The 25,293-nt window shown below is 35.0% G+C and overlaps 3 protein-coding genes across 6 annotated transcripts; all 3 read right to left on the bottom strand.

Moving 5' to 3' along the window:
* Positions 1-1,248: 1,248 nt before the first annotated feature.
* LOC144998749 (putative glycosyltransferase At3g07620) lies at positions 1,249-4,039 on the bottom strand. The gene is made up of 4 exons (XM_078958483.1): positions 3,079-4,039; positions 2,859-2,989; positions 2,421-2,769; positions 1,249-2,037 (listed from the first exon to the last, which is right to left on the bottom strand). The coding sequence occupies exons 1-4, from the start codon at positions 3,685-3,687 to the stop codon at positions 1,369-1,371; spliced, it is 1,758 nt and encodes a 585-aa protein (XP_078814609.1). The 5' UTR covers positions 3,688-4,039; the 3' UTR covers positions 1,249-1,368.
* Positions 4,040-8,018: 3,979 nt separating this feature from the next.
* On the bottom strand, positions 8,019-11,024 carry LOC144998745 (putative glycosyltransferase At5g03795). Of its 4 annotated transcripts, none has more exons than XM_078958476.1 (6): positions 10,834-11,024; positions 10,620-10,686; positions 9,751-10,221; positions 9,470-9,630; positions 9,040-9,388; positions 8,019-8,870 (listed from the first exon to the last, which is right to left on the bottom strand). In XM_078958476.1, exons 3-6 carry the CDS (start codon positions 10,144-10,146, stop codon positions 8,211-8,213), a joined length of 1,566 nt encoding a protein of 521 aa, XP_078814602.1. In that variant the 5' UTR covers positions 10,147-10,221; positions 10,620-10,686; positions 10,834-11,024; the 3' UTR covers positions 8,019-8,210. The 4 variants fall into 4 exon arrangements, with proteins under 4 accessions (XP_078814602.1, XP_078814603.1, XP_078814604.1 ...); XM_078958477.1 differs by having other exon boundaries at positions 10,620-10,668; XM_078958478.1 differs by lacking the exon at positions 10,620-10,686.
* A 674-nt stretch (positions 11,025-11,698) lies between these two features.
* Positions 11,699-16,402, bottom strand: LOC144998744 (sugar transport protein 14-like). The gene is made up of 4 exons (XM_078958475.1): positions 16,107-16,402; positions 14,038-14,360; positions 13,325-13,951; positions 11,699-12,319 (listed from the first exon to the last, which is right to left on the bottom strand). Exons 1-4 carry the CDS (start codon positions 16,246-16,248, stop codon positions 11,870-11,872), a joined length of 1,542 nt encoding a protein of 513 aa, XP_078814601.1. The 5' UTR covers positions 16,249-16,402; the 3' UTR covers positions 11,699-11,869.
* Positions 16,403-25,293: the final 8,891 nt, after the last annotated feature.

Here is a 25,293-nt window from a genome sequence, read left to right as displayed (position 1 = left end):
TTACCTCAATGGATTTAGCTATATTAGATATGATGTTTAATTTTCTAAGTCATTAATGCATCCATGAAAATATCTCTAAAATCATATCCATGAGTTAGTAATCTTTGCCTTGAAGATTCCATAGGCAACTTGCAATATTTGATGTGGGGACTGCTAGTAACAAGGTTCCCTTAAAGGGAGCCCTTAAGGTAGGAAACATCTGTTATGAGCGCTCGTTGCATCCAATTTATGAAATTATCGTAACTACAAAATGGATTGGTGTTAGATTGACAAGTATTAATGTGTAATACTCAGCGATATATGGAAATGAAAATGTAGTTACCATGAAACCAATTGTGAAGAAAAAGAACTCAAACTGATCGTTGTATGTTGTCTGAATGTGTGTCATGGTATCACGATTTACCTTTTTCAAATTATGATAATACGTAGAGAGATTGGTAAATGAATCTTCTAGATTCCCTCAAAAGTTGAAATGCATGACACTTCCATGGTGAAGTTTGTTTGTAGGAAATATCAACTTCGAACTTCAAATTGTATATTGGTAATCCCATGTTCTTACTTCAAATTGTATATTGGTAATCTCATAAGAAAGTCCTATATTTTTCACACCTATCAAATTGTATATTGGTAATCCCATGTTCTTACTTTCCTTGGTATATTCCAAACATACCATACTTTTGCACTGTCACTATATTTTTTTTCTCTCACCCTACAAAACCAATATGTATCATACCACACCTTAACACACCCACCATAATACACAAGTTTATACATGAACTACAACATTTGAAGGAGTGTTCTTTTCCCGTGCAGTGAAGTTGTAACACAACGTATGCATCCACATTTTTTAACGCATACCGCACTATACAACGATATACAGTATGTGTCGTTGTGTACACCGTATAGTTTAACTACAAAATAAAAACTCGTTTGATGAACTTATTTTAGGTGAGAATTTTTTTCTAAACCATAACTTAAAGAAAATAGCCAAAATTGCATTGGCCTCGCAATTTTGCACGTGCGAGTTGGGACCATTTTACAATGGCGTAACAGGACTCTTTTTGCATTAGGGGCCCATTTAACAATAAATAATGCAAAATATATAAAAAGTCAACACCACAACGTGTAATATTTCGCAGTGGCCACATCTTTCGCAAAGTTCGACCACTACAAAACGTGTGGCTAGTTTTGAGAAACATGTGAAATTAAGGACTTTCTTATGAGAACTGTTAAGGAGACCACCAATGGTTTTCTTTCTCTCAAATGACAATCCTGCCCTCGTACAACATACATAATATTAACATGAACGGTGTTAACATACACAAAGTACAACCCCACAAAGCATACCCTCACATAACAAAATACCTCTTATCTAGGCTTAATTTGAAAAACCCTATTGTACCAAATGGAATGTAATATCATATGAAATAAATCATACTTAACAGGCTTCACATGCCATAAAAAATGCCTCTGAACTTTCCTAACTCCAAACTGTAATTCCCGATACCTTTCATCAGAAATCGCCATGAGTATATTCTTCAAATCGGGAATATTCTTTTCGGCAATAATAACCGAAAACCCATCCCAATTTAACACCTCAAAAAACGGAGGGACAAAATTGTCCGAAATAATCACAGGGACACATTCATAAAATATCGCCTCAACTACCCGTGGGCTATTCACCTCGTACCCTTTCGGGCAGATACAGTACTTGCTGCCCTTCATAAATTCAATGTAGGTCATCTTGCTAGCTACACCGGGCGGCATGGGGCCCAAGATTTTCATATCAGGGTCTTTGTTGCTCCAATACTCGAGGAGGATTTTACGTAAATACCCATGGATGTTTCCCGCGTAGAATGCGAGGATATGGCGCTCGGAAGGTGGCTTCCCGCCAAGATCCCGGAGTGGGTTTCGGGCAGACCGAACGTAGCATTCGGGCAGGGAGACGTCTCGACTGATTTTGAATCCAGCCATCACGTCGGCGTTGCATAGCGCTTTCATGCAGTGTTCCATGTGGTGTCTTGTTTCGTATGGAGCCTATGATGTGCAAATTAACAGCGCATTTAAATTTTCGATTAGTTTATACTGCGTTTGGCATTAATTAAATTGGTGGACAAAAAGTACACTTTTGCTTTACCAAAAAAGATGTGACACTGAAATCTTTTGTTTGTGCAAAAGACAAGAATACCCTTCTGGTCATCATTGAAAAAACTCTAGAATGTTACAATAAACAAGACGTGACGTGTACGGTGTATACTGTGTCAACAGAACAAAAGTTGCAATTTTTTATCCTACCAAAAAGGTGGAACAGGAGTAAATGTAAAAGACAAGAATGCCCTTTTCATGCTTATATTGAAAATAGCCCTATAAAGTTTGTCCGGTTCTAGTCAGATTTAACTAACATAGCTTAAGAGATTTACCCAATCATGGCAAGCAACAAGAAAATGATCGGCTCCACCGGTTCGATTCCAAAAAGGGTATTTCGAAGCGATTTTTTCCGCATAATTCTTCAAAAATTGTCGTAAATTTGTCCGATTATGAGAGTTACGGACATATAACGTATGTTCTAGCATTCGTGCGCTAAATGGCATATAAAACAAGTGAGCTTTTCGAGGGTCTTTAACAACAAACTGCTTATTACCCTCCATAAGTTTCATAAACCACCCCTCGGAAGCATATAACCCTTTAAGAATCGGTTGATGAAAGATTGGTTTTTCTCCATCTTTATATACATATACTTTAAGTGTACGTTCCATGAGTTCATAGCTCCTGAGAATGTAACAAATTAAATAATGAAAAGGCCAAAGGGACTCTCGTCTTTCGAATCAAAAATTGAGATTAGGGTTTTAACTTTTAACCTCTTGAACATGGATACATTACGAAAAACAGGGGCATAAAGTTCTTGATCGGATGTTTGGGAGGGTGCTTTGGTAATTTGTATCTTTGAAGCAAGAATTTCCCGATCACGTGGTGAAGACCATCGTGGCCTCTGCAAAAGCAATTTGGTTTGAAAAGCCGATTACACGATGAAATTGAGATGAATTTGTGAAAGAGATTCAAGAAACTTGACATTCATACCATGGCTCGAGAGGATGTGCGATGACGAAGTAACAAACTGTTCATTTTGTCGTTGTACATGACTGATTTTGGTGGCATCAAACACCTCATTTGCTTTCTATCATCACTTTGAAACAAAGCGTACTTCTCATTGATTGGAAGAATTTGAGCTTGTAATCCAGGTACAGATTTGACTTCCACGATCTTCGTTTTTACTTCTTCTTTAAAAACACTACTATTTACAGAAACCGTATCTGGAAGATTTGTACTTAGGTCTACTGACAGTAGTTCATGCCTTGATTCACCAAGATCCCCAAGCACAAATCGATCATTTTCAAGCTGATTTTGAGCAGTCGTATCACTACTTTCCTCCATGAAAACTTCGCCTAATTCTATGTCTTCTTCGAATTCAAGGTTGTGTTCTTGTAATTCGTGGTCAAGAGTACTAAACTTTGAGATGAAATACGAAGTGTTGTTGTGACCAGGTAGGAGAGATAGAAGAGGAGTTCCATAAGGAAGCATTAGGGTTTGACAAAACAAATGGATTGCAGCTACTAAAACCACTACTAAAAGCCATTGTCTTTTCTCTATTTGATGAACAAAGTGAAATGGCATTCGGTATTTCTTCATACCTGAATGTCTTGCCCAGAGATTATACAAAGAGGTAGTGAAATCAGTGAGAAAAATCACTTATTACAGCCTTTAGATAGTTGAAATCGATCCTTATTAGATACCTATTTCAAAAACCTTCACTGGAATTGGTCGAACTATCCATCAGCATACACACAGATTCACGCATTACATTCATCCGACAGGATTAGAAATGGGATATTGAAGAAATCGTTCAGTTTGATCCTTAGAGACTCAATTTCCAAGAGAAAATATCAATTTTGGGTCCTCAACTCCTCGAAATTCCCCAAATTTTAAGCCATTTTTGGTCGATTATGTTTCAACAGGTCAAATTGTCGGTCCAAATATTTCAACATTCATATTATACTCTTTTTTTTTTTTTGAGTAAAAATTTTCTTGTCCGTTTCCAATCATATTCATTCATATAAAAAAGATGCTCTGTGGACAATTCATCAACTTTGGTCCTTGTGGCAAATTTTATACATAAATGATCCTTATGGTTTTAAAATCTTATAAAAACAGTCTTTTTGACTAAACCGACATTAACATTTTCAGTTAAGTCCACCCATTTGTCTTTCATGACCATTTATGTAATTTGATCCAGCCATATACACCATTTATATAACTTTATCAATTTTATTATTTTTTTTTAATTATTTTATTTATATTTCTATATTTATAAATTTTTTTGACATTTAGTTCGAATATATTCTTGATATATTTTTTTTTAAATTCGCTTATATTTTTTGATATTTTGTTAGTGTATATATATATATATATATATATATATATATATATATATATATATATATATATATATATATATATATATATATATATATATCTATTTTATTCGAATACATTTATTAATATTTCTTTTGATTTTTGCTTGAATAATTTTTTTTTTTCAAATATAATTTTTGATGATTTTTTAAATTTTTGTTTGTTTATATTTGTTAAAGATTTCATGATCACTATAATCATATTGGTAACTTAATTCCCTTACCATCATTTTTATTTTATTTTTTTCTTTTTTTCTTTTTTTTTTTGTTCTTTTAATATATATATATATATATATATATATATATATATATATATATATATATATAATAATTATTTTTTTAATTCAAATATATAACTATATAACACATATAAGGTTGTAAAATTATTATTTTGTAAATCTTTTTATAATTTATTTTAACATGTGATTAATATAGATAGGTTAATCGGAACATATAGGCTAATCGAAAAAAATGTCTAAAAGAATTAAATAACTTGCAAATACTAAAGTTAAGTCCAACGTGAAATGACATGTGCGTTCTCGTCAAAACTACGAGACAATGTTAGGTTAGCCTATGTGTACGTAATTTATATTAATGATATTCACGGTTAACAATTTTTTTTATATTTTTTATTGAAATTTTTTATAAAAGTGTTTACAAAATAATAATTATAAAACCTTATATATGTTATATTGTTATATATTTGAATTAAAAAATAATACTTATAAAACATATTATATATATATATATATATATATATATATATATATATATATATATATATATATATATATATATATATATATATATATATATGATAGTAAGTGAATTAGTTTGGAATTATGATTTCAGGGACCATAAAATCTTTAATAAATAAAAAAACAAAAAAAAAAAAAACAAAACAAAACATAGAATAAAATATTAAAAAATATATTCGAACAAAAAATCAAAAAAAAATAGAATAAATTATTCAAACAAAAAGTAGAAAGACAATAAATGTATTCGGAAAAAATATCAAAAAATTAGAAAAAAATATACAAACAAAATATCAAATATCGTAAAAGAAAAAATATATTTAAAAAAAAGCCATTAAATAATATATTCGAATAAAACATCAAAAAAATTCTAAGTTATAGTAATAAATAAATTAAATAAAAATAATAATAAATAATAGATGACGTTACATAAATGATCCCTGTAGTTGGAATAAAGTATATAAATGGTCTCTATGGTAAGAAGGACAAATGTATCATTTCATAAGGATTTAACTGAAATTGTTAACACCATTTGTTAAAAAAACTGTCTTTGCAAGATTTTGAAATTATTAGGACCATCTATACTCAAAATTTATCGTAAAGGACCAGAAGTTGGTCAATTGTGTCCACAACATCAAGGACCATTTATCATCACCTTTCTATCATCACCTATCTCTCATCATTTTATTTCATCATACACCAACTATTTCATATACCCATGTTTCATCCGCAACATATTTGTAGATATAAAATAAATATATCGTTTAAATCGTTTAAAACATGTATAAAATCATTCATCCATCATAGTCATCAAGTATTCAAATAATATGCACACATAGCACGTAATTTATATAAAATACTTCATATCTATGTGTAAGATGAAAGTAACTATATATACCATAAAAATCTCATAAATGCTTCATAACTTCAATCCCCAAGGTTTACTCTACTAAAGCTTCATATTAAAAATCCCATAAATGCTTCCTAACTTCAAACCCCAAGGTTTACTCTACTAAAGCTTCATATTATCGGCTCTCTGGATCTAGAAGGGTCCAGATTCCTAACTTCAAACCCCAAAGTTTACTCTACTAAAGCTTCATATTCTCGGCTCTCTGGACCTAGAAGGGTCCAAATCTATAACACAAACTTGCAAGAGGGGTTTGAAGCATTCAAAACCCCAAAGATGAAGTGATTCAAGACCTAACCCCAAAATGGAATCTACACAATAGGGAAGGAAAGGGGTTCATTTTTGTACCTCAGAATGAAGCTCCTTGCTTGAATAACTCAGAACAATAACCTTCCTTGGTCCCTCTTGCTGGAACTCTTCTCCTTTCTTGCAAAATCACACCAAAAAGCTCAAGATAGCTCACTTTACACACTCAAGCTCACTAGGGTTCTCACTTGTGGGAAATGTAGTCGCAATTGAAGGCCATAAGCGCCTTTAAATATGGCTCGGGCCCAAACAAGATGCTAGGTGGGTTTAAGGTCCAAGAATGACCTTATATTGAGTTTACGGCCTAGGGACCACTTCCCCATGAGTTGACGGCCATAAACTCATGGTATGAAGTAGCATTTCGTTTCTTGAAATCCCTAGTTCAATGGTGTATGGTTCTATACTAAGTTCCAAGGCTTGGTAAGGTGTTAGGGTGCCATTTGCACCACTTATAGGGGTTTACGACCCAAGAACATGTATTGGCCCTAAACTCCTTGGATCATGTGTTTCTTTGTGTTTTCTAAGCTTTAAACATGTTAAACCTAGTGTACAACGAGTTAGAACAAGAGTACTTACGATCTAGGAGCTTGAATGGTCGGTTTTGGCCAAGAACACTAATGTGTGTTCTTGGTGTTCTTGGTGAAACTTGAAGATCTACACAAATGGAATGATTTCACGGATGAAATCATGTTAGATCACTAGTTCATGTAAGATATCAACTAGTTAGGGCAAGAAACTTATGAGATTTGAAGATCGGGGACGAAGATCGGGATGATACTTGAGAGGATTTCGGCCAAGAGGAGGAAAGGAATGAACAAAATGGCCAAGACTTCACCATATAGGAGGAGTTTACGGCCCACATGGAGTTTACGGGCGTAAACTCCCATGTGGTGGCCGTGAACTCCTGGTCAAGGTGTTTTAGACTTGTTCTTTCAGCTATAGATACAATAGATAAACCCCGACACTTACCCCTTAAGTGTACAAGGCTCAGAACTCTCAAACAGTCTCCAAATTGTGCTAAATGATATCAGGAATGAGTTTGACTTTCAATGAAGTGTTAGATTGAACTGGATGAAAATTTTCGAGTTGTCATAGGCGTCAACTCGTCGAGCCTCTCTTCTTAACTCAAAAGAAAAATACTTAAATTATGATACCTGGAAATCCGGATGTTACATTTTGTTTTTTATTTTATAGTTTTCTTTATCAACAAATGTTGCTACAATTAAACAAAAATAAATAATTTGCTAAAACATAATATAATATGAAGTTTGTTCACATTTAGCCATTGAATTTTTTAGAGGGAAACAAACTTTCGATTTTGTTCACATTTAGTCACTAAATTTTTTTTTTGTTATCTATTTGCCATTGAACTATTGAAACTGTTCACATTTTACCCTTATGACCAGTAACAGCCGGTCACAAGGATAAAATGTGAACAGTTTCAATAATTCAATGGCAAATAGATAACGAAAAAAAATTTAGTGACTAAATGTGAACAAAATCGAAAGTTCGTTACCCTTTCAAGTCATTATCCCAATCAAAAATATACAAACATTACATACAACACTAGAAAAGACAAGATTGGACATTACTAGACAAGCTTCTTTGGAGTAGAGATTCATGTCTTTTACATGATGACACATCAATAGCGAGTTCCTATCCCAACTTTTTAAATAAAACAAAAAATTATTGACATAAAGATCGTATATCAAATACATTACAATGTACAATCAATTATACGACAATATGTAAAACACAACATGGTACAACCTATCATGTCATGTAAACTCTATTAGTCCAAATCGAGTGAAGAATCATATGAAACAAATCAAATTTCACAGGATTCTTATGCCAAATAAAATGTCGTTGCACCCTCTTCACTCTCTCCCACATCTCCCGATACTTTTCATCCGAAATCGCCCTTAAAATTCCACTCAAATTCCCCACATCTTTCTCCAAAACAAACACCGAAAACCCCTCCCAATCCAAAAACTCAAAAAAAGGCGGGACATAATCATCCGATATAATCACGGGAACACACTCATAGTAAACTGCTTCCACAATCCGTGGTGTAAACACTTCATACCCACGAGCACAAATACAATATTTGCTACTCTTCATATACATTCGGTATTTAGCTTTACTTTCAACATCACGAGCCATTGGCCCAAAGATTTTCATGTCGGGCTCTTTATCGTGCCATTGCCGGAGCAAAACTGGCCGGAGGCTTCCGTGCATTCCTCCGGCGAAAAATGCGAGAATTTGTCTTTCCGATGGCGGCTTTCCGCCAACATCTTTCACCGGATCTTCTGATGTACGGATGTAAGTCGCCGGAAGTGTCGTGTCTTTTCCGATCTTGAAACCTCCGCCGAGATTCGAGTTGCAAAGTGATCTTATGCAGTTTCCCATATCATCTTTCGTTAGCTTCATCGACTGTAAGCATTATAACGTTTTTATCACGCAAAAAAAATTCATCAATTTGGGAATTAGGGAATTCACGCTACATGACATAAATTTAGGGTTAACGGAAAAAGCGTCGTTTCTCTACTTTTTGTATTAAGTCGTTTTTCTATGTTAAGCGACATATAAAAATAAAACATACCCAATCGTGACAAGCAACAAAAAAGTGGTCGGCTCCATTAGTTCTGTTCCAGAAAGGGTATTTTCGGGAGATTAAAGTGGTGTAATTTTTTAAATGTAGTTGTAAATTTCTACGATTTTGAGGAGTATGCTCTTGAGATGAAAGTCTTAGCTTTAGTGAACTAAATGGTAGATAAAATAAGTGTGCTTTTTTAGGATCTTTCACAACAAAGTTTCTATTTTTCTCCATTAGTTTCATAAACCATCCTTCTGAAGCATAGATTCCCCTTAATTTTGGATCATGATATATAGGTTTCTTTCCTTCCTTGTAGATGTAAACTTTCAAAATGTCTTCCATCAATTTGTAACTCCTGTGATTAACAAAACAATATCATTTGCTAATTGAAGTTGTAAAAATCGCTTTTGATAGTAGAGTATTTGACAAATTTCACCTTAAAAACCGCGAAACATTGCGATAAAGAGAAGCATGAAGTCCTTCATTGCTTGTTAATGTGGGCCCCTTCTCAATCTGCATGCGTGCATGTTGAAGTTGTTGCTCACGAATAGACGACAACTTCGACCCTGCTTTATTTTTTTTTCGATCAAGTGTTGTCTGGATAAATGATGTTTAAAAAAAAATGATTACAAATTTGTGAAAACAAGCAAAAAATATATTTTAAATTCAAAACCCAAAATTTGGAAAACAAAAGCGTAATTACGAGTGAGTCCCTACATTGAAACGAACAAATTCAAGAACCGAAATCATGTAAGAAAGTCGTGTTGGTTGTGAAGCAATGGTAACATGTTGACCGGAGTCATTTACTTTGGCTACAATTTTTGAGAGTAAGGATCCGGAATTACAATCATACCCTTTGCACCCTTCTTCTATTTTCGACTCATTTTGAACTACTCCCTCGTGTGTAATAGAGGTGTTATCATAAATGGACACTTTGTGGACCAAAATACCCTTGGTGATGGGGGATAGAATGGATGTGTAGTTTTTATACGGAAATGTGAGTAATTGAGCTATAACTATGAGTACAACCACAAGGCTTATGACCAAAATAAGAAGTAGTTGGATTTGAATTCGACATAATCTTCGTAATGGGCGTTTGGGTTCCATGGGCATTTACGTAATTAACTGCATCGAGGACACTTCTATGGAGCTTGTTGGGTATGCCATGTTGCTGATTAATAGTTTGACCTATGATAAATAATATTTGACAATAAGAGGTATTAATAGAAATGGATTAATGTGACATTGAATAATTAGATTCAGATAATATGATGGAAAAAAAAAAAGTGGTGTTTAAATTCTGACTATCAACGGAAATAACCGATACATAAGGTTATATAAGTAATTTCAGTCTACCATTGGATTAAGTGATGATTGTAACTTGAAATCACACTGCAGAAAATATGAAAATCTATGCACCTAGTTAAGAATCCCCAATCTCATATTCATGCGTCAAAACTCAAAAGTAAACATATTTATACTGTTTTTTCAACGCGAATTGACAACAAATCACATACGAATCTTGAAAAATTGGAATTTCCGATTTCTCAGGTTCTTATCAAATCATATTTGAGGTTCGGACTTACAGATTAACAGCTGATGCGTGAAAGATTACCCCAAGTGTAAAACTGACTACTGAAATCAAATTTATCCCTGAAACGATTGATTAATTTCTGATTGACATTAAACAAAAATAATAACACGATCTAAAAGTGCACACTCAGAGAATACCCAAATAGATTGATAATATAAATTTGAAAAAGAAATCTTATAAAAGTATGAGCAAGTAGCTGAAGTTACCCAATGAATCGATGATGAATGCGAGTGAAGAACAGTTTTTTTTCAGAATAATTGAAGAAATACCCAGGAAGGATTTATACAGAGAATCATAAAAACTCGTTTTCTGAGTTCTAATTTGAAGTTCCGAGCAATGTGTAATAGTGTGAGTTTCTGGGGGAAAGAGTTCAATGGAGGGTAATTTCTAGTTTCTGTATGAGTTACAATTTGAGTCTATCAAGTATTGTTTATGTAACTTTATACACCTGTTTTACATAAACAATCCCTGCTTTCATACAAAAATTAAAAAAAATTTCCTTATATTTCATATATTATCAAAATGGTCTTTGTTTAATTAGTAAACTTACAGAAAAGGTCCATGTATTTACAAAAGTACAGAAATGGGTCCTAAAATTACAAATATGGTCATATGTTTTAATAAAATAAAAACATGGTCCCTATCTAATAAGAAAACTACATAATTGGTCCCTATGTTCCATAATATTACAGAAACAATCCCTACTTAAACACTCCGCTTAATCTAGAAGGTTTTTTTCCACATGTCATCTTCTCATTTATTTGGATACATAACATTTTTCTAGATTTTTAAAATTTTCTATTTTCCACTTATCATTTTATTGTATTTTTTATTTTATTAAATTAAAATTCCACATTTAATATGTAAGGTAATATATATATATATATATATATAAAGTATTTATTAGAAATAGTTTATATATGTAATGTATTCAATACATTAAAAAACAAGATTTTCAAAATGTAAGATTAATTAACTCACTGCTACACGAACCAAAAAACATTTTCAAGTTATATATAATATTTTTTTATGTTTCGATCAAAACAAGTACTAAAATAAATAAATAAAGTATATCAAAAACAACTGACATGTTATTCAAACATTAAAAGCATATAATATCTTTAGACTGACACAATCAGATCAGTTCCAAAACATATAGATCAAAGCATCTTTACAATCATTTAAACACATATAAACAACAAACGAAAACAAATCAAACATATGTAAAACTAATTACAAATTCTACACAACTTGCACTGGTTTCATTCCTGTTTTTTCCTCTTCTGGTTCACAATAAGATTTCCACAACCAATGTTTCTGCCACAACAAATGTATCTCTTCAATTGGAACTTGTTTTGTTTCAGGCAACAAGAAGAAGATGAAGCAACTCATAACAACAATCAATCCAGCAAACAACAAAAAGATGCCGTATCTGAGGTGACATAGTGACACGAGAAAACATTGTGCAACTAATGCTGTGAAGAACATGTTGACACAAACCACGATGCTTTGACCCGCTGACCTTGTTTCTAATGGGAATAATTCACTAGGCACTAGCCATCCTAATGGGCCCCATGAACGCCCATAAGCCAAAACAAATATACAAATCATCACTACGAGAAAAATTCCAATTCCTTTTGGTAGCTCCACACCTTGCCCGAATTTGAGAGCTAGGGTTACGGCCACACATACCTGAAAATCAAGACGGACACTTTAGAACAAACAAAAGATGTTGTACTGTGTTTGACATACTGTAGACTGAGACTGATGATAATGGGACAATGATTGTGATCTTTCAACTCGTTTAATGTTTCAATCACATGATCATTTAATGGTTGTAACTAAAAATGGTCTTATCCCCTTTTATTATTTTGAAAAATAAGATGGCATATTGGCTTTTTCACAAAATATACCACTTTATGACGTGTTATTTGAAAAAATGAACATATTTTCACGAATCACAAAAATATCGTCAATTTCACAACTGTTAGTTGGGTACTAATGAATTTGTAAATTGTTCCCCACTACAAAAAATATCATAAAATTAGAAAAGAAAAACTTGTAGAAAAAAAATTCTATTTCAAAATTAAGAAATTGTTCTTACAATTTAGAATTTTTTTTTTTAATGTTTCTTTTTGAGATGAACACTTTCACATTTCGCAACTTTTTGATTTCGGAATTGATGGTCATTTTGTGATTAGAAAAAATATGCTCAATTGTTAAATATCAAAGCAAAATATTGGTTATCATAAAAATAATGGTAAGTCGCATTGCACATAGTACTAATAATATTTTGAAAGTGTAATATTTCAACCTTTAATCTATTTACTAATAATATTTTGGAGGTGTAATATTTCAATCTTCAACCTATTTTATACTATTCTTTATCTCCACGGCTATGCATTTTAGGGCAATATTAGTCATTTTTGTGAATGGCTAATAAGACATATATCAAAACTAATACAAAAGGTCAACATTAATTATATTAATAATTTCTCTTAAAATAAAATTTTCATTTGTTTTTTAATTTTCTTTTGGTGTTATTTGTGAATATGTAACAAGATATAAAGTCAAATTCCATTTTTTTTTTTTTTTTTTTTTTTAAATCTCAATTCTAGTAATAATTAATTAAAAAAAAAAATCAGTAATTTTTTTTTTTCTTTTGGTGTTATTTGGATTTAGAGCGGGATGGTTTACCATAGCGATGATCATTTCAATGCCGGCTTCCAAGAAGAAGGCTCTCCGGCCAAATCTATCAACAAACGCCATTGAAATGAAGGTAGCAAGAACAAGAGTGCCACTTGTGATGGTGGATGACCATAACGACGCACCAGAACCAAACCCTAAGCTCTGAAAAATCACAGGCGCATAAAACAACACAGAATTCATCCCTGTAAGCTGTTGAAACGCAGGTATACCCAAAGCTCCGATGATCAATTGTGGTCGATTTTTTCTCTTCAGAAGGTTCCTGAAAGGATGTTTAATGGCTTTTGCAGCTTCACTTGCTTCAACCAGATCTTGAAATTCTGCTTCGATGTTTTTCGTACCTCTAACTCTTTCCAAAATCCTTCTCCCTTCTTCTAATTTCCCTTGTTCAACTAAACTGTTCGGCGTTTCCGGCAAGAAAAGCCCTCCGACGAACATCAATAACGCCGGAACTGTAGCCAACCCTAATGATAATCGCCATCCCCACTTGTGTTTCTCCGTCGCATTGTTGATAAAATTGGCTATGAATATGCCTAAACAAGTTGTCAATTGAAACAATTGGTTCACCGCCCCTCTGATTTTCGCCGGCGCCATTTCCGATAAGTAAAGAGGAACCGCCTGCATAATCAAGAAACTAGGGTTGCAGACTTTCCGGCGACTGCTGACATTAAAATTGGAAGCGTAGATTGGAAAGATGTACTTACTTGGTTACCAAATCCGATTCCGACACCAAGAAGGCATCGGCCGATGATGAGCATGGCGATGTTTTGAGCTCCGGCGTTGATTGAGGCTCCGGCGAAGAAGCTGACGGCACCGCAGAGAATGCTGGCTCTCCGGCCTTTGTTCCGGGTGACATGGGAGGCGAAGAAGGTGGAGAATAGGGCGGCGAAATAAAGCGACGACGTGAAAAGGGTGAGGATTTGGTTGTCGTATTTGCAGTAATCGGTTTCTTTGAGATGTTCTTGTTTTCTTCTGTAAACTTTTGGGAAGAATTCTTTTAAGAAATGGTCCATGGATGTTACTCCACCTGAAGATCATCAATGGAGTTAATTTTGACTATTTTAGTGTTAATTTTGACTTTCTGCGTTAATTTTGACTTATACTTGAAAAAATTAGCAATATAAAACTTTAAACTTTGTAACTTTGTATATACTTTTTTCTTTTCTATAATAAAAAAAAAAGAAACACTTTTTTTTGGTAGCTCTTTTAAAAGTTGAGAGTGATTTTGGAAAAAATTAAAAGGTGAAGGTTTTATTGGGAAAAAAAATAATAAAGTAGTGGTTTATTTCGAAAAAATTGAAAAATATAAGGTGAACATATATTTTTAAACTCGTATATTGACCCAAAAATAGATATACTTATATAAAATCTCACACGTAATCGATCGTTTTAGACACATTATTAAGCATATTCGTAAACATATGTTTTTAAATACATGAATCATAGTCATAAAATAAATAAATAAACAATAAAACTGTTATGTTATTATAATGTTTAACTAAAATTGGATATTTGTATGATTTTGATTCTCTCGCTGAATATATTGTTCTATAAAATTTGTTCATTTTTGTTTTATACGTTCATTGACTTGTAAGCAAATAATAAATATGTGGTTTATAAATATTATTAAAATATAAATAATAATAAATGTTGGCAGCAAAATAATTAGATGCTTGGTCTATAAATGTGAAATTACCAAACTAACCACAAGCAACAACCAAAGTTGCAAATTCTCATCATCTATTCTACGAAACACCTACAAAAGATCGTTGTTTTAAAAGTACCCTATTTACTCCATGTTTTGAAAACCGGACCGAACCGGCCGGTTCAACCGGGAACCGGTCCTGGATCCGGTTCTTAAAGGCTAAAAAACCGGTATTCGTGTGAACCGGTGAAAACCAGTGAAAACCGGTCGAACCGGTAAAAACCGGTCCGGTTGAACCGGTAAAACCGGTCAAAACCGGAAATTTAAAAAATATTTATTTTTTTCATTTTTTGTAATTTTTGTATAATTAAATATAATTATGACATCATCCGGTTTTTCCGGTTTTTGAGACCGGTCCAACCGGTTGGACCACTTGAACCATCGAATCAGTAAGACGACCGGTTCAGTCTCCGGTCCGGTTTTCAAAACTTTGTATTTACTAAACTACCCATAAGCTGTTTTTGGTCAAAGGTCAAACCAAGTAAACAGATAATATCAAACTATCAAAGCCACTTGGCTAGTTTGACCAATTTGAAAAAAATCCAAATTGGCAACTAGTTAAAAATTATAAAACGGATTACATTGACACCTACTTTAGGATTTATAAAAGTGATCCAGTTTGAAATTAGAAACCATCGTATTAAAATATTACAAATTATTAATAGTTGATATGCTAAATGGTTGGTTTTAACTTTTAAGTGCCTATTTTTTAAAGTCCATTTTTGTTATTAAAATTACAAAAAATTGTCAAATAAATTTACAATTTTACGATCTAATGGACCATATCGACCCATGCAAAACAATCTTTTTTTATGATCAAGATTACTATATATGTAAATACAAAATTACTAAACTACCCATCATCCAGTGACCCAAAGAAGATCAAATTTACTGAACTAACCCCATTACCCCAAACCCATGCGAGACCCAACCAGACCATCATAGCCCTTTAACCATTTGTAATTTGAATACGTGTTAATGGCAATTTTCCGGCGACTGTATGTGTTTTTTCCGATCGGAAAATTAAGTAAAAAAATATATATAGTAGTAGAGACTAGAGAGACTGACCGGAGACACCAAGATCATATCCAAACAAAGATCCACCAAGAGCAGCAACGATGCAAGCAAAAATGAAGTAGGGCGTGATCTTATGCTCGTAGAGCTCCGCCCTAGCACCGCCCTTGTCGCTCACCATGCCTCCGCCGGCCATTATAATCTCCGTCAAAAGTCAACAGTCACTGTAAGGAAAAGCCTAAAACATTGTTCTCCGGTGGGTGTTTTGTTTATAGAGAGTATCGTCGTCGGTTCGATATAGTTTAAATTTAAGTACGATTTGGCCTGCAAGTCAATTGGGCCATTTGAATCGCTATTTATGGAATCTAAGATATCCACATATGACACCTAATTATTGATAAAGTAACAATTACGGTCGGTTGGTTTTAGATATTAACGTTTTGGTCCTTCTTATATAAACTTAGTACATTTCTTGAGAGCAGAGATAGCAAATTTACCTAAATCGGGGGAAAATGACTTACGAAGGTAACTAACTATTTCGATTGTCCATATATAGGTAATATTTTTTTTTGTTCTCATTAATGAAACCAACTTGTTATTTATGTTCACATTTAGGTAATATAACCGATTATCACCTGTTTTCACCCATTTTACCCGGTTGCATCAATGTAACTCAGTTAAAACAAAATACGTGTACTGTTACGTGGCCATTGCTCCCCTTTCTCATTTAATTAGGGTTCGACAAGTTCAATTTCACCAAAATCACCTCCCGATTTTAGATTCGCTTCATAAAATTGAAGATTAGAGTTTAGAGTTGAAGCTACGTCTTGAAGTCGACTTTAAGATGGCATCCCAATCATCTACAGGTAAGTATTTAACTGTAGATGTTCATTACAGTGGACTATTTGCCCCAAATCCATTAAAATACTTAGACCCAGAAAAATAACAGTGCGTGATGTCGATTTTGGAGGATTTACATACAAAGAGTTTCTTTTGTGGCTTAGGAATTTAACCAATGGAAGTTGTGATAATGTGTACTACTATAGTAGAAAGGAAACCTTAGGTGAGGGTATTATAAGAATCGACAATGATGCTGATTATTGGGAGTTTGTTGAAGCTACTTATACTCCTGAAGCTGAGTTGGATGTCTACATTGACCACCAAAATGATCCAATCCTTGATTGGGCTGAAAATGAGGTGTTATCAGATGGCAACGAAGAAGAGGATGACAATGAAGAAGAGGATCACAAGGAAGAAGAGGATGACAGTGATAAATGTGATAACTTGGATGATATTATCGGATATGAGCATGAAGTTGATGAAGAAGTCCATACCTTTAACAAAACTATTGGTGATGATTTTTTAAACAAACTTTCAGTTATTGGTAAGCTTAGTGATGATGATGAACATAATGATGGAAAAGATGATAAGGTTGTATTCCCTGTCCATGATGAGAATCAAGAATTGGATAAGATGGTGCCAATTCTAGGTATGAAGTTTGCTAACCCAATGCAATTGAAGCTATGTATAACCAATTATACAGTGAAGAATGGGTATGATTTGGGCTATGAAAAAAGTGATCATAACAGATTACTGGTGAAATGTTGTAAGGGTAAGAAGAACAAGAAGAATAAAGGTTGCCCCTTTAGGTTTTGGGCAACCTGGATGAGCAATGAAAGGTCATTCCAGATTAAATCTTTAATTGATAACCATAATTGCTCAAGAGTCTTCAAATTTGGGTCTATTATTAGCTATAAATGGATAGGGAATCATTTCATGAATGAAATACTCTAGAAACCAAAGATGAGTGTGAGGAAATTGAAGGCTAAAGTTAGCAAGACATTTAATTTGATTGCAAGTGTGGGACAGTGCAAAAATGGTAGGAGGTATGCATTTAAAGAGATAGAGGGTACTTTAAAGGAACATTATGCTAAAACTTGGAGCTATGGAGAAGAGCTAAGAAGAACCAACCCTGGATCAATAGTGAAGATGGATGTAGATGTCATGCCTGATGGAGCCACTTACATCTCAAAGTTCTATGTATATTTTGATGGGTTTTGTACATAAGAACTTTCCTATGTGCGCATACAAACCCTAATGCTTGGATCTAGGTTTCTCTAATTAAACATGCATTGAATCCAAGACTCCTAATGGATTATTAGGTATAAGAACAACACAAAATCAGATTTAGAATCATACCTTGAAACACTTGTTTGATCTTCTTGTTCTTGGAGCTTTAGAGTCACAATTGTCACTCCTCTAATGGATTACAAACACCAACTAGCAAAGAGGATGATTTGAGAAAGAGGAGAGAGGAGAGAATTTGGCTAGGGGTTCTCTACTTTAGACGAAGTACCGATTTCCCTTTGCCATAGGGTCTGTTTATACTTGTAGACTCCTTAAGGGTTACAACTTAAACCCTAATTAGATAATCTTCTCTTAAAGCAATCCAAATCCATTCCTTATATAACCTTGGACGATTTGAAGCTATCCATAGCTTCTAGAATCCGTCCACTATCTATCCAATATGGATTTACAGTCTAAAGTTTAACTATCGAACAATTGACAATTTATACCCTCTTATTTAATTAATCTCCTTAAGTCACCAAATTAATACTAATTAATCTATGACTTATATTAATCAAATAACTATATTATTATTTCTTATATTATTCTCATAATATATTAATAATATCTATTCTCTCATAATAAGTCATCTTACCAAGGTGCTATGGTGAAGGCAACCCAAAAGGACCATGCACAATCGGGTCAAATACTTGCCTAATATAGTTGCAGCCTTAGACACTATTCCAACAGTCTCCCACTTGGATAAGTCTAGTAACTATATGCGCAGGTACATTCCGATTTGCAATCGTAGCTCTCAAAGACGCTGTCAAACTCTGATCAATCTGTCCTTCAGATAAGGGATCGTACAGTCCTCTGTTAGATATCATGCTGACAATTCTATGGAATGATTAGTCTAGCATTTGGTTTCTCGATCTCCGATTTATTTGACATAGAACTTAATTGAACACATCAATTCAGTTCTGACCGGGCCCGGCACATAAGTCAAATCAAATCATCGAGCGGCCGAGATATCACTTTTTCCTTCTTAGAATAAAAGTTACATATAAACTTCGACTTATATGCATTTACTTATTCATTAATCAATTCTTCACAACAATGTGTTTTATAACATTGAGTTACCAATGCATTTTCGCATCATCAATGTACAATCAATTAGCAAATAACAAACCATATATCTAGGTTTTAATACTATATGATATTATCGTCTTGCGATCACCCCTTTTTCTATCTTATTCCATAAGGTGATTCCAGCAAGCATGGGTTTGTTCCAATGCTCAAACCTAGTTCATAAGCACTCATGAACGTTGCAGCAATCTTTTGCTATGTCTAACACCATTTAGACACTCTACACACCTATTCATGACAATCTTCATTCATATCTACTTCCGACATATGAACGATTGTGGACTATTTGAACAATTCGATTATTCTTAATAAACTCAATTATTCTGGAAGTCAAAACATGCAAAGTGAAACAATAGTTAAACAATTAACATAGGACAATAACATTACTTATAAATAAAACTCCTTTATTTAATCATCAAATGTCAATTACATTTATCTATTATACGTTTCTAATACTATATAATCTATGCTAATATCATCCTTCAGCCCAATACTCCTAGCATGTTGCAAATGCTTAACCCTACTCAGTCCCTTCGTAAGCGGATCTGCTGGGTTATCTTCTGATGATATCCTCTTCACTACGAGTTGTCCTTCTTCTACACGATGTCTAATAAAGTGATATTTTCTGTCGATATGTCGTGATCTACCATGATCTCTCGGTTCCTTGGTTAAGGCAACCGCACCTTCATTATCACAGAAAATCTCCATAGGCTCCTTTATGGCAGGTACAAATCCAAGATCACCAATGAAGTTCTTTAGCCATTTTGCCTCCTTCGACGCTTCGCTTGCTGCAATGTACTCTGATTCGCACGTTGAATCAGCTACGGTTTCCTGCTTGGAACTTTTCCAAGTTATTGCTCCTCCATTCAGGGTAAAGACCCAGCCCGACTGCGAACGGTAGTTGTCCCTGTCGGTCTGAAAACTGGCGTCACTATACCCTTGCACCTTCAAGTCATCACTCCCTCCGAGGACTAAGAACCATTCCTTCGTCCTCCGAAGGTACTTAAGGATATTCTTCACCGCAATCCAATGGGCTCTGCCAGGGTTCCCTTGATATCTACTAACCATGCTCAAAGCAAAGGCTACATCAGGGCGAGTACAAGTCATAGCGTACATGATTGAGCCAACTGCGGAAGCGTATGGAACTCAGCTCATTTCAGCTATCTCGGCTTCAGTACTCGGACTTTGAATCTTACTCAACTTGGCATTGCTTTGTATTGGTAATTCTCCCTTCTTCGAGTTTTCCATACTAAAACGTTTTAGTACCTTCTCTAAGTAAGTGTTCTGACTAAGTCCTATTAGTCTCTTACTTCTCTCTCTTACTATCCTTATTCCTAAAATATAGGAAGCCTCTCTGAGGTCCTTCATAGTGAAGCACTTCCCGAGCCAGGACTTAACCTCCTGCAGAGTCGGGATGTCATTTCCTATGAGTAATATGTCATCGACATATAGAACGAGAAAGCTTACTACACTCCCACTGGCTTTGACATATACACACGATTCATCTTCGCTTAGTACAAATCCAAACTCTTTGACTTTCTAATCGAAGCAAAGATTCCATCTGCGAGACGCTTGCTTTAGTCCATAAATGGACTTCTCAAGCTTACACACTCTATTCGGATGCTTCAGATCCACAAACCCCTCTGCCTGAGCCATGTAAACATCCTCAGCCAACTTCCCGTTAAGGAAAGCAGTCTTGACATCCATTTGCCAAATCTCATAATCATGAAATGCGGCAATAGCTAGCATCACTCTAATAGATTTTATCTTCGCAACTGGTGAGAAGGTCTCTTCATAGTCAACTCCGGGAGTTTGAGTAAAGCCCTTCGCAACTAATCGCGCTTTAAACGTGTGTACCTTTCCATCCACGTCGGTCTTCTTCTTGAAGATCTATTTGCACCTAACGGTCTTACGTCCAGGCACATTATTAACCAAATTCCAAACTTGGTTATCATACATGGATTGGATCTCGCTATCCATTGCCTCTTCCCATTTCGCAGACTCCGGGTCTGCCATGGCTTCCTTATAGCTTTTAGGTTCATCAAGGTTTATTAGTGTACTATCACTAATATACGTGTCCCCTTCGGTAGTAATATGAAAACCATACAACTGGGGTTGCACTCTAACTCTTTCGGAATGTCTAAGAGGTAATGATATGTCAATTGGTTCAACGGGAGTTTCCTCCTTGGGTTGAGCGCCAGCGGTAGAGGTTCCTTCATCTATCGACTCTTGAATCTCTTCAAGATCGATTTGCCTCCCACTATCTCCTTGGCTTATGAGTTCTCGCTCTCGGAAAACTCCTCTCCTCGCAACAAAGACAACATTGTCCTTCGGTCTATAGAAGAGATATCCAAAGGATTTCTGCGGGTAGCCAATGAAAATACATCGCTCACTACGAGGTTCGAGCTTGTCGTGAGTATCTCGTCTTACGAAAGCGTCGTAACCGCAAACCTTGATATGTGCTAACGAAGGAGCTTTCCCCGTCCACATCTCGTGAGGTGTTTTGGCAACATTCTTAGTAGGGACTCAGTTAAGGATATGGGCGGCAGTCTCTAAGGAATACCCCCAAAAAGAAATAGATAGCGAAGCACGACTCATCATAGAGCGAACCATGTCCAACAAGGTTCGATTACGCCTTTCTGCCACACCATTCAATTGTGGTGTCCTAGGTGGCGTCAATTGTGAAACTATTCCACACTCCTTGAGATAATCGTGGAATTCAAGACTTAGGTACTCTCCTCCTCGATCGGATCAAAGCATCTTGATCTTCCTGCCCAATTGATTCTCCACTTCATTCTTAAACTCTTTGAACTTTTCAAAAGTTTCTGACTTTTTCTTGATTAAGTAGATATAACCATGTCTACTATAGTCATCGATAAAAGTCACGTAGAAGCGGTTTCCATCCTTCGTGGTAGATCTAAACGGTCCACATACATCGGTATGTATGAGGTCCAATAGACCCTCACCCCTTTCGCACGTACCAGCGAAGGGTGACTTAGTCATCTTTCCAAGTAAACAAGACTCGCATGTGTCACCTTCCTTAAGGTCGAATGACTCCAACACTCCATCGTTTTGGAGTTGGGCTATCCGTTTCTTGTTGACATGTCCAAGACGACAATGCCATAAGGATGCCTTATCCATACTATTGGAAGAATCCAAGTACAAAACATCATTTCCTAAGTTATCAACAATCATAACAGTTTCATAAATTCCATTACATGGTATAGCTTCAAAGTAAAAGACATCATTTAGATAAGCTAAAATAGAACCATTCTCATTATTAAAAGAAAATCTAAAACCTTGTCTAAACAAACCATGAAAAGAAATGATGTTTCTATCCATTTCGGGCGAATAGCAACAATTGTTCAAATCTAAAGATAAACTATTCCTAAGCACTAAAGAATACACTCCAATCTTGGTTACAGGCGACGATCTTCTGTTCCCCATGATTAGATCCATGCTCCACGTCTCTACTTCTTCTTAGTCCCTGCACATTAGAATAAATGTGGTAACCACAACCGGTATCAAGAACCCAAGAAGTATTGTGAGATGAATCGTTAGATTTAATTGTATATATACATGTGAAAGATGGCTCGATCTTTCCTTCCTTGATGGCTTGCAGGTACTCCAGGCAGCTTCTCTTCCAATTTCCTATCTTGTGGCAGTGGTGGCACTCTGCCTCCTTTGGGTTAGAGCAGGGCTTAGCGGGATCAACTTTGGTCCCACTAGAAGAGGCACTATCTCGGGCTTTCACCTTGCGATAGTTCTTTGATGAATCCTTCCTCTTCTTTCCCTTTCCTTGTCCAATTGCCAAGACAGGAGCGGCGGGCGGATTGGGAGTTGGTGCAACAGACTTCTCCTTGAAGTTGTTCTCAGTGACCCTCAAGAGACCTTGGAGTTTGCTTAGGGTGACCTCTTCCTTGTTCATGTGATAGGTCATCCTAAATTGATTGTAGCTTGGAGGCAAAGAGTGAAGCACCATGTCGATTGCCAAGTCTTCCCCAAAGTCAACATTTAACTTGCGAAGGCGGTCGATATACCTTTGCATCTTTTGCAAGTGAACGGTAAGAGACTCTCCATGACCCATCTTAGCGGAAATCATGTTAGTGAGAATCTCATAACGCTCTTGTCTCGTGTTTTGATGGTATCTCTCCAATAAGTCTTGGTGCATTTCGTACGGATACATGTCCTCGTAGGACTTTTGGAATTCGGAGTTCATTTTCGCGATCATGATGCAATGCACTTTCGTTGCATCACGCTCGTGAGTTTCGAAAGCGGTTATTTCGGCGGGAGTAGCAATTTCGGGGTTGATTTTCTCGAGCTTCTCATCGAGGACATACTCTTTATCCTTATAGCGAGCAATCGTGCGAATGTATATTATCCATTCGCTAAAGTTCGTTCCATCAAAGGTGACCTTTTGACAAAGGCTCATCAAAGTGAAAGAACTCGCAGCAGCATTGTTGGCGTTCGACATCTATAAATAGAAAGGACAAAGATAGATTAGAATATGAATCCCTAATCATCACCCAATAAGAAAAATTAGGGCTAGGATCCAACAACAATATTTACACATTAGAAAAGGGATGCCGTAATCTAATATGCAAACAATTTGAAGGTAAGTGAATGACGATTCACTAATTTTCCACCATGAAAAACATAACTTTAAGTCCTAAATGTATTGAGAATTCCTACGTTCGGATGAGATTCATTGAGACTTTTCAATGGCATGTTTAAATCTCGATATGCCCCTCTTATTTGTGACTGGGATACCGAGGATCACAAAGCGGGTGTGAATTACCATGCAAATTCACATGGTGCCTTCATTGTAACGATCGCCTATTCGATGTGCCGGTAAACCACACACGCTCCATCGAACTATGATAAACAATGAATCACCATTTGCCACCTTCGCTTATAACCAATTAGTGTGTTGGTAAACCACACACGCTCCACTAACTTCTTAGCAAGGTGCAAAGTGTAATTTCATGGGATTGCATCAATTCACTTTTCCTAAAGTAACTAAGATTGGGAAATTTTAAGAAAACATGTAGTTACTTTGTATTTCTTATTATATTTTTAAGAAGAGGATGAGGTTGCCCTATCCTACCCGTTCGGCTATCGACGCTCCACCGATCAAGCAAGCAGTGGGTGTGAGTGTACACCCATTAAGCGCCATTTTATAGGCCGCAACCTTATACTCACCTTATAGACCGGCTTCGTGAATGAGGCCTATTAACAGTAAGACTAACATTTAAGTTATACATATATAGATATTAATCTTGTAATATTATATTAGTATAGGGTTGGATTTTAAACTTGTAAAATTCTAGGGTTTGAAATTTAAATTGTCTAAATTAAACTTTTAATCACAAAACGTAAATTTCAAAACTTGAGGGCAAGTTTTAAACATTTAAAACATAAAGTATCAAATAACAAATAATTCAAATTAACAATTAACCACATAATTATCCATATTTGATTTCTTGAAAAACAATTTACCAACTTAATCAAAATAATTAATAATTATCGTATAAGGAAATTAAATATTTTATTAATTGATAAATATCTTCAATTAGATCAAAAATATAGTCATATATATATCACAAAATCGGATTTGGGTTGATCTAATATGATTAAGGTAAGTTTCCATAATATAAACATGGAAAAAACCCGTTTTTGGCTAATCCTGACGCTCAGACTCGCCGAGTACCCAAACTGGACTCGCCGAGTCAGGCCAACTCGCCGAGTCCACTATGGGACTCGCTGAGTCCATGACTCAGAAACACAAAATTCGAATTTTGCAGTTAGCATTCATACAATTAAGCATCAATTTAATAGAAAACAATCTAGGCTCTGATACCACTGATGGGTTTTGTACTTAAGAACTTTCCTATGTGCGCATACAAACCCTAATGCTTGGATCTAGGTTTCTCTAATTAAACATGCATTGAATCCAAGACTCCTAATGGCTTATTAGGTATAAGAACAACACAAAATCAGATTTAGAATCATACCTTGAAACACTTGT

This window comes from Lactuca saligna, chromosome 5 (assembly GCF_052625555.1).
Source record: "Lactuca saligna cultivar CGN05327 chromosome 5, ASM5262555v1, whole genome shotgun sequence".
Lineage (NCBI taxonomy): Eukaryota > Viridiplantae > Streptophyta > Magnoliopsida > Asterales > Asteraceae > Lactuca > Lactuca saligna.
This window is presented reverse-complemented; position numbering and strand designations above follow the sequence as displayed.

Excerpts from the sequence above, each read along its gene's own strand:
- LOC144998749 (XM_078958483.1), bottom strand. The coding sequence starts at position 3,687 with ATGAAGAAATACCGAATGCCATTTCACTTTGTTCATCAAATAGAGAAA. Across the intron at positions 2,990-3,078 it reads GCACATCCTCTCGAGCCATG|AGGCCACGATGGTCTTCACC; the intron begins GTATGAATGTCA and ends TTGCTTTTGCAG. Across the intron at positions 2,770-2,858 it reads AATGTATCCATGTTCAAGAG|GAGCTATGAACTCATGGAAC; the intron begins GTTAAAAGTTAA and ends TTACATTCTCAG.
- LOC144998745 (XM_078958476.1), bottom strand. The coding sequence starts at position 10,146 with ATGCCCATGGAACCCAAACGCCCATTACGAAGATTATGTCGAATTCAA. Across the intron at positions 9,389-9,469 it reads AATGTTTCGCGGTTTTTAAG|GAGTTACAAATTGATGGAAG; the intron begins GTGAAATTTGTC and ends TGTTAATCACAG. Across the intron at positions 8,871-9,039 it reads TTGTTGCTTGTCACGATTGG|TCGATGAAGCTAACGAAAGA; the intron begins GTATGTTTTATT and ends TAATGCTTACAG.
- LOC144998744 (XM_078958475.1), bottom strand. The coding sequence starts at position 16,248 with ATGGCCGGCGGAGGCATGGTGAGCGACAAGGGCGGTGCTAGGGCGGAG. Across the intron at positions 14,361-16,106 it reads ATATGATCTTGGTGTCTCCG|GTGGAGTAACATCCATGGAC; the intron begins GTCAGTCTCTCT and ends GATGATCTTCAG. Across the intron at positions 13,952-14,037 it reads GAATCGGATTTGGTAACCAA|GCGGTTCCTCTTTACTTATC; the intron begins GTAAGTACATCT and ends TTGATTATGCAG.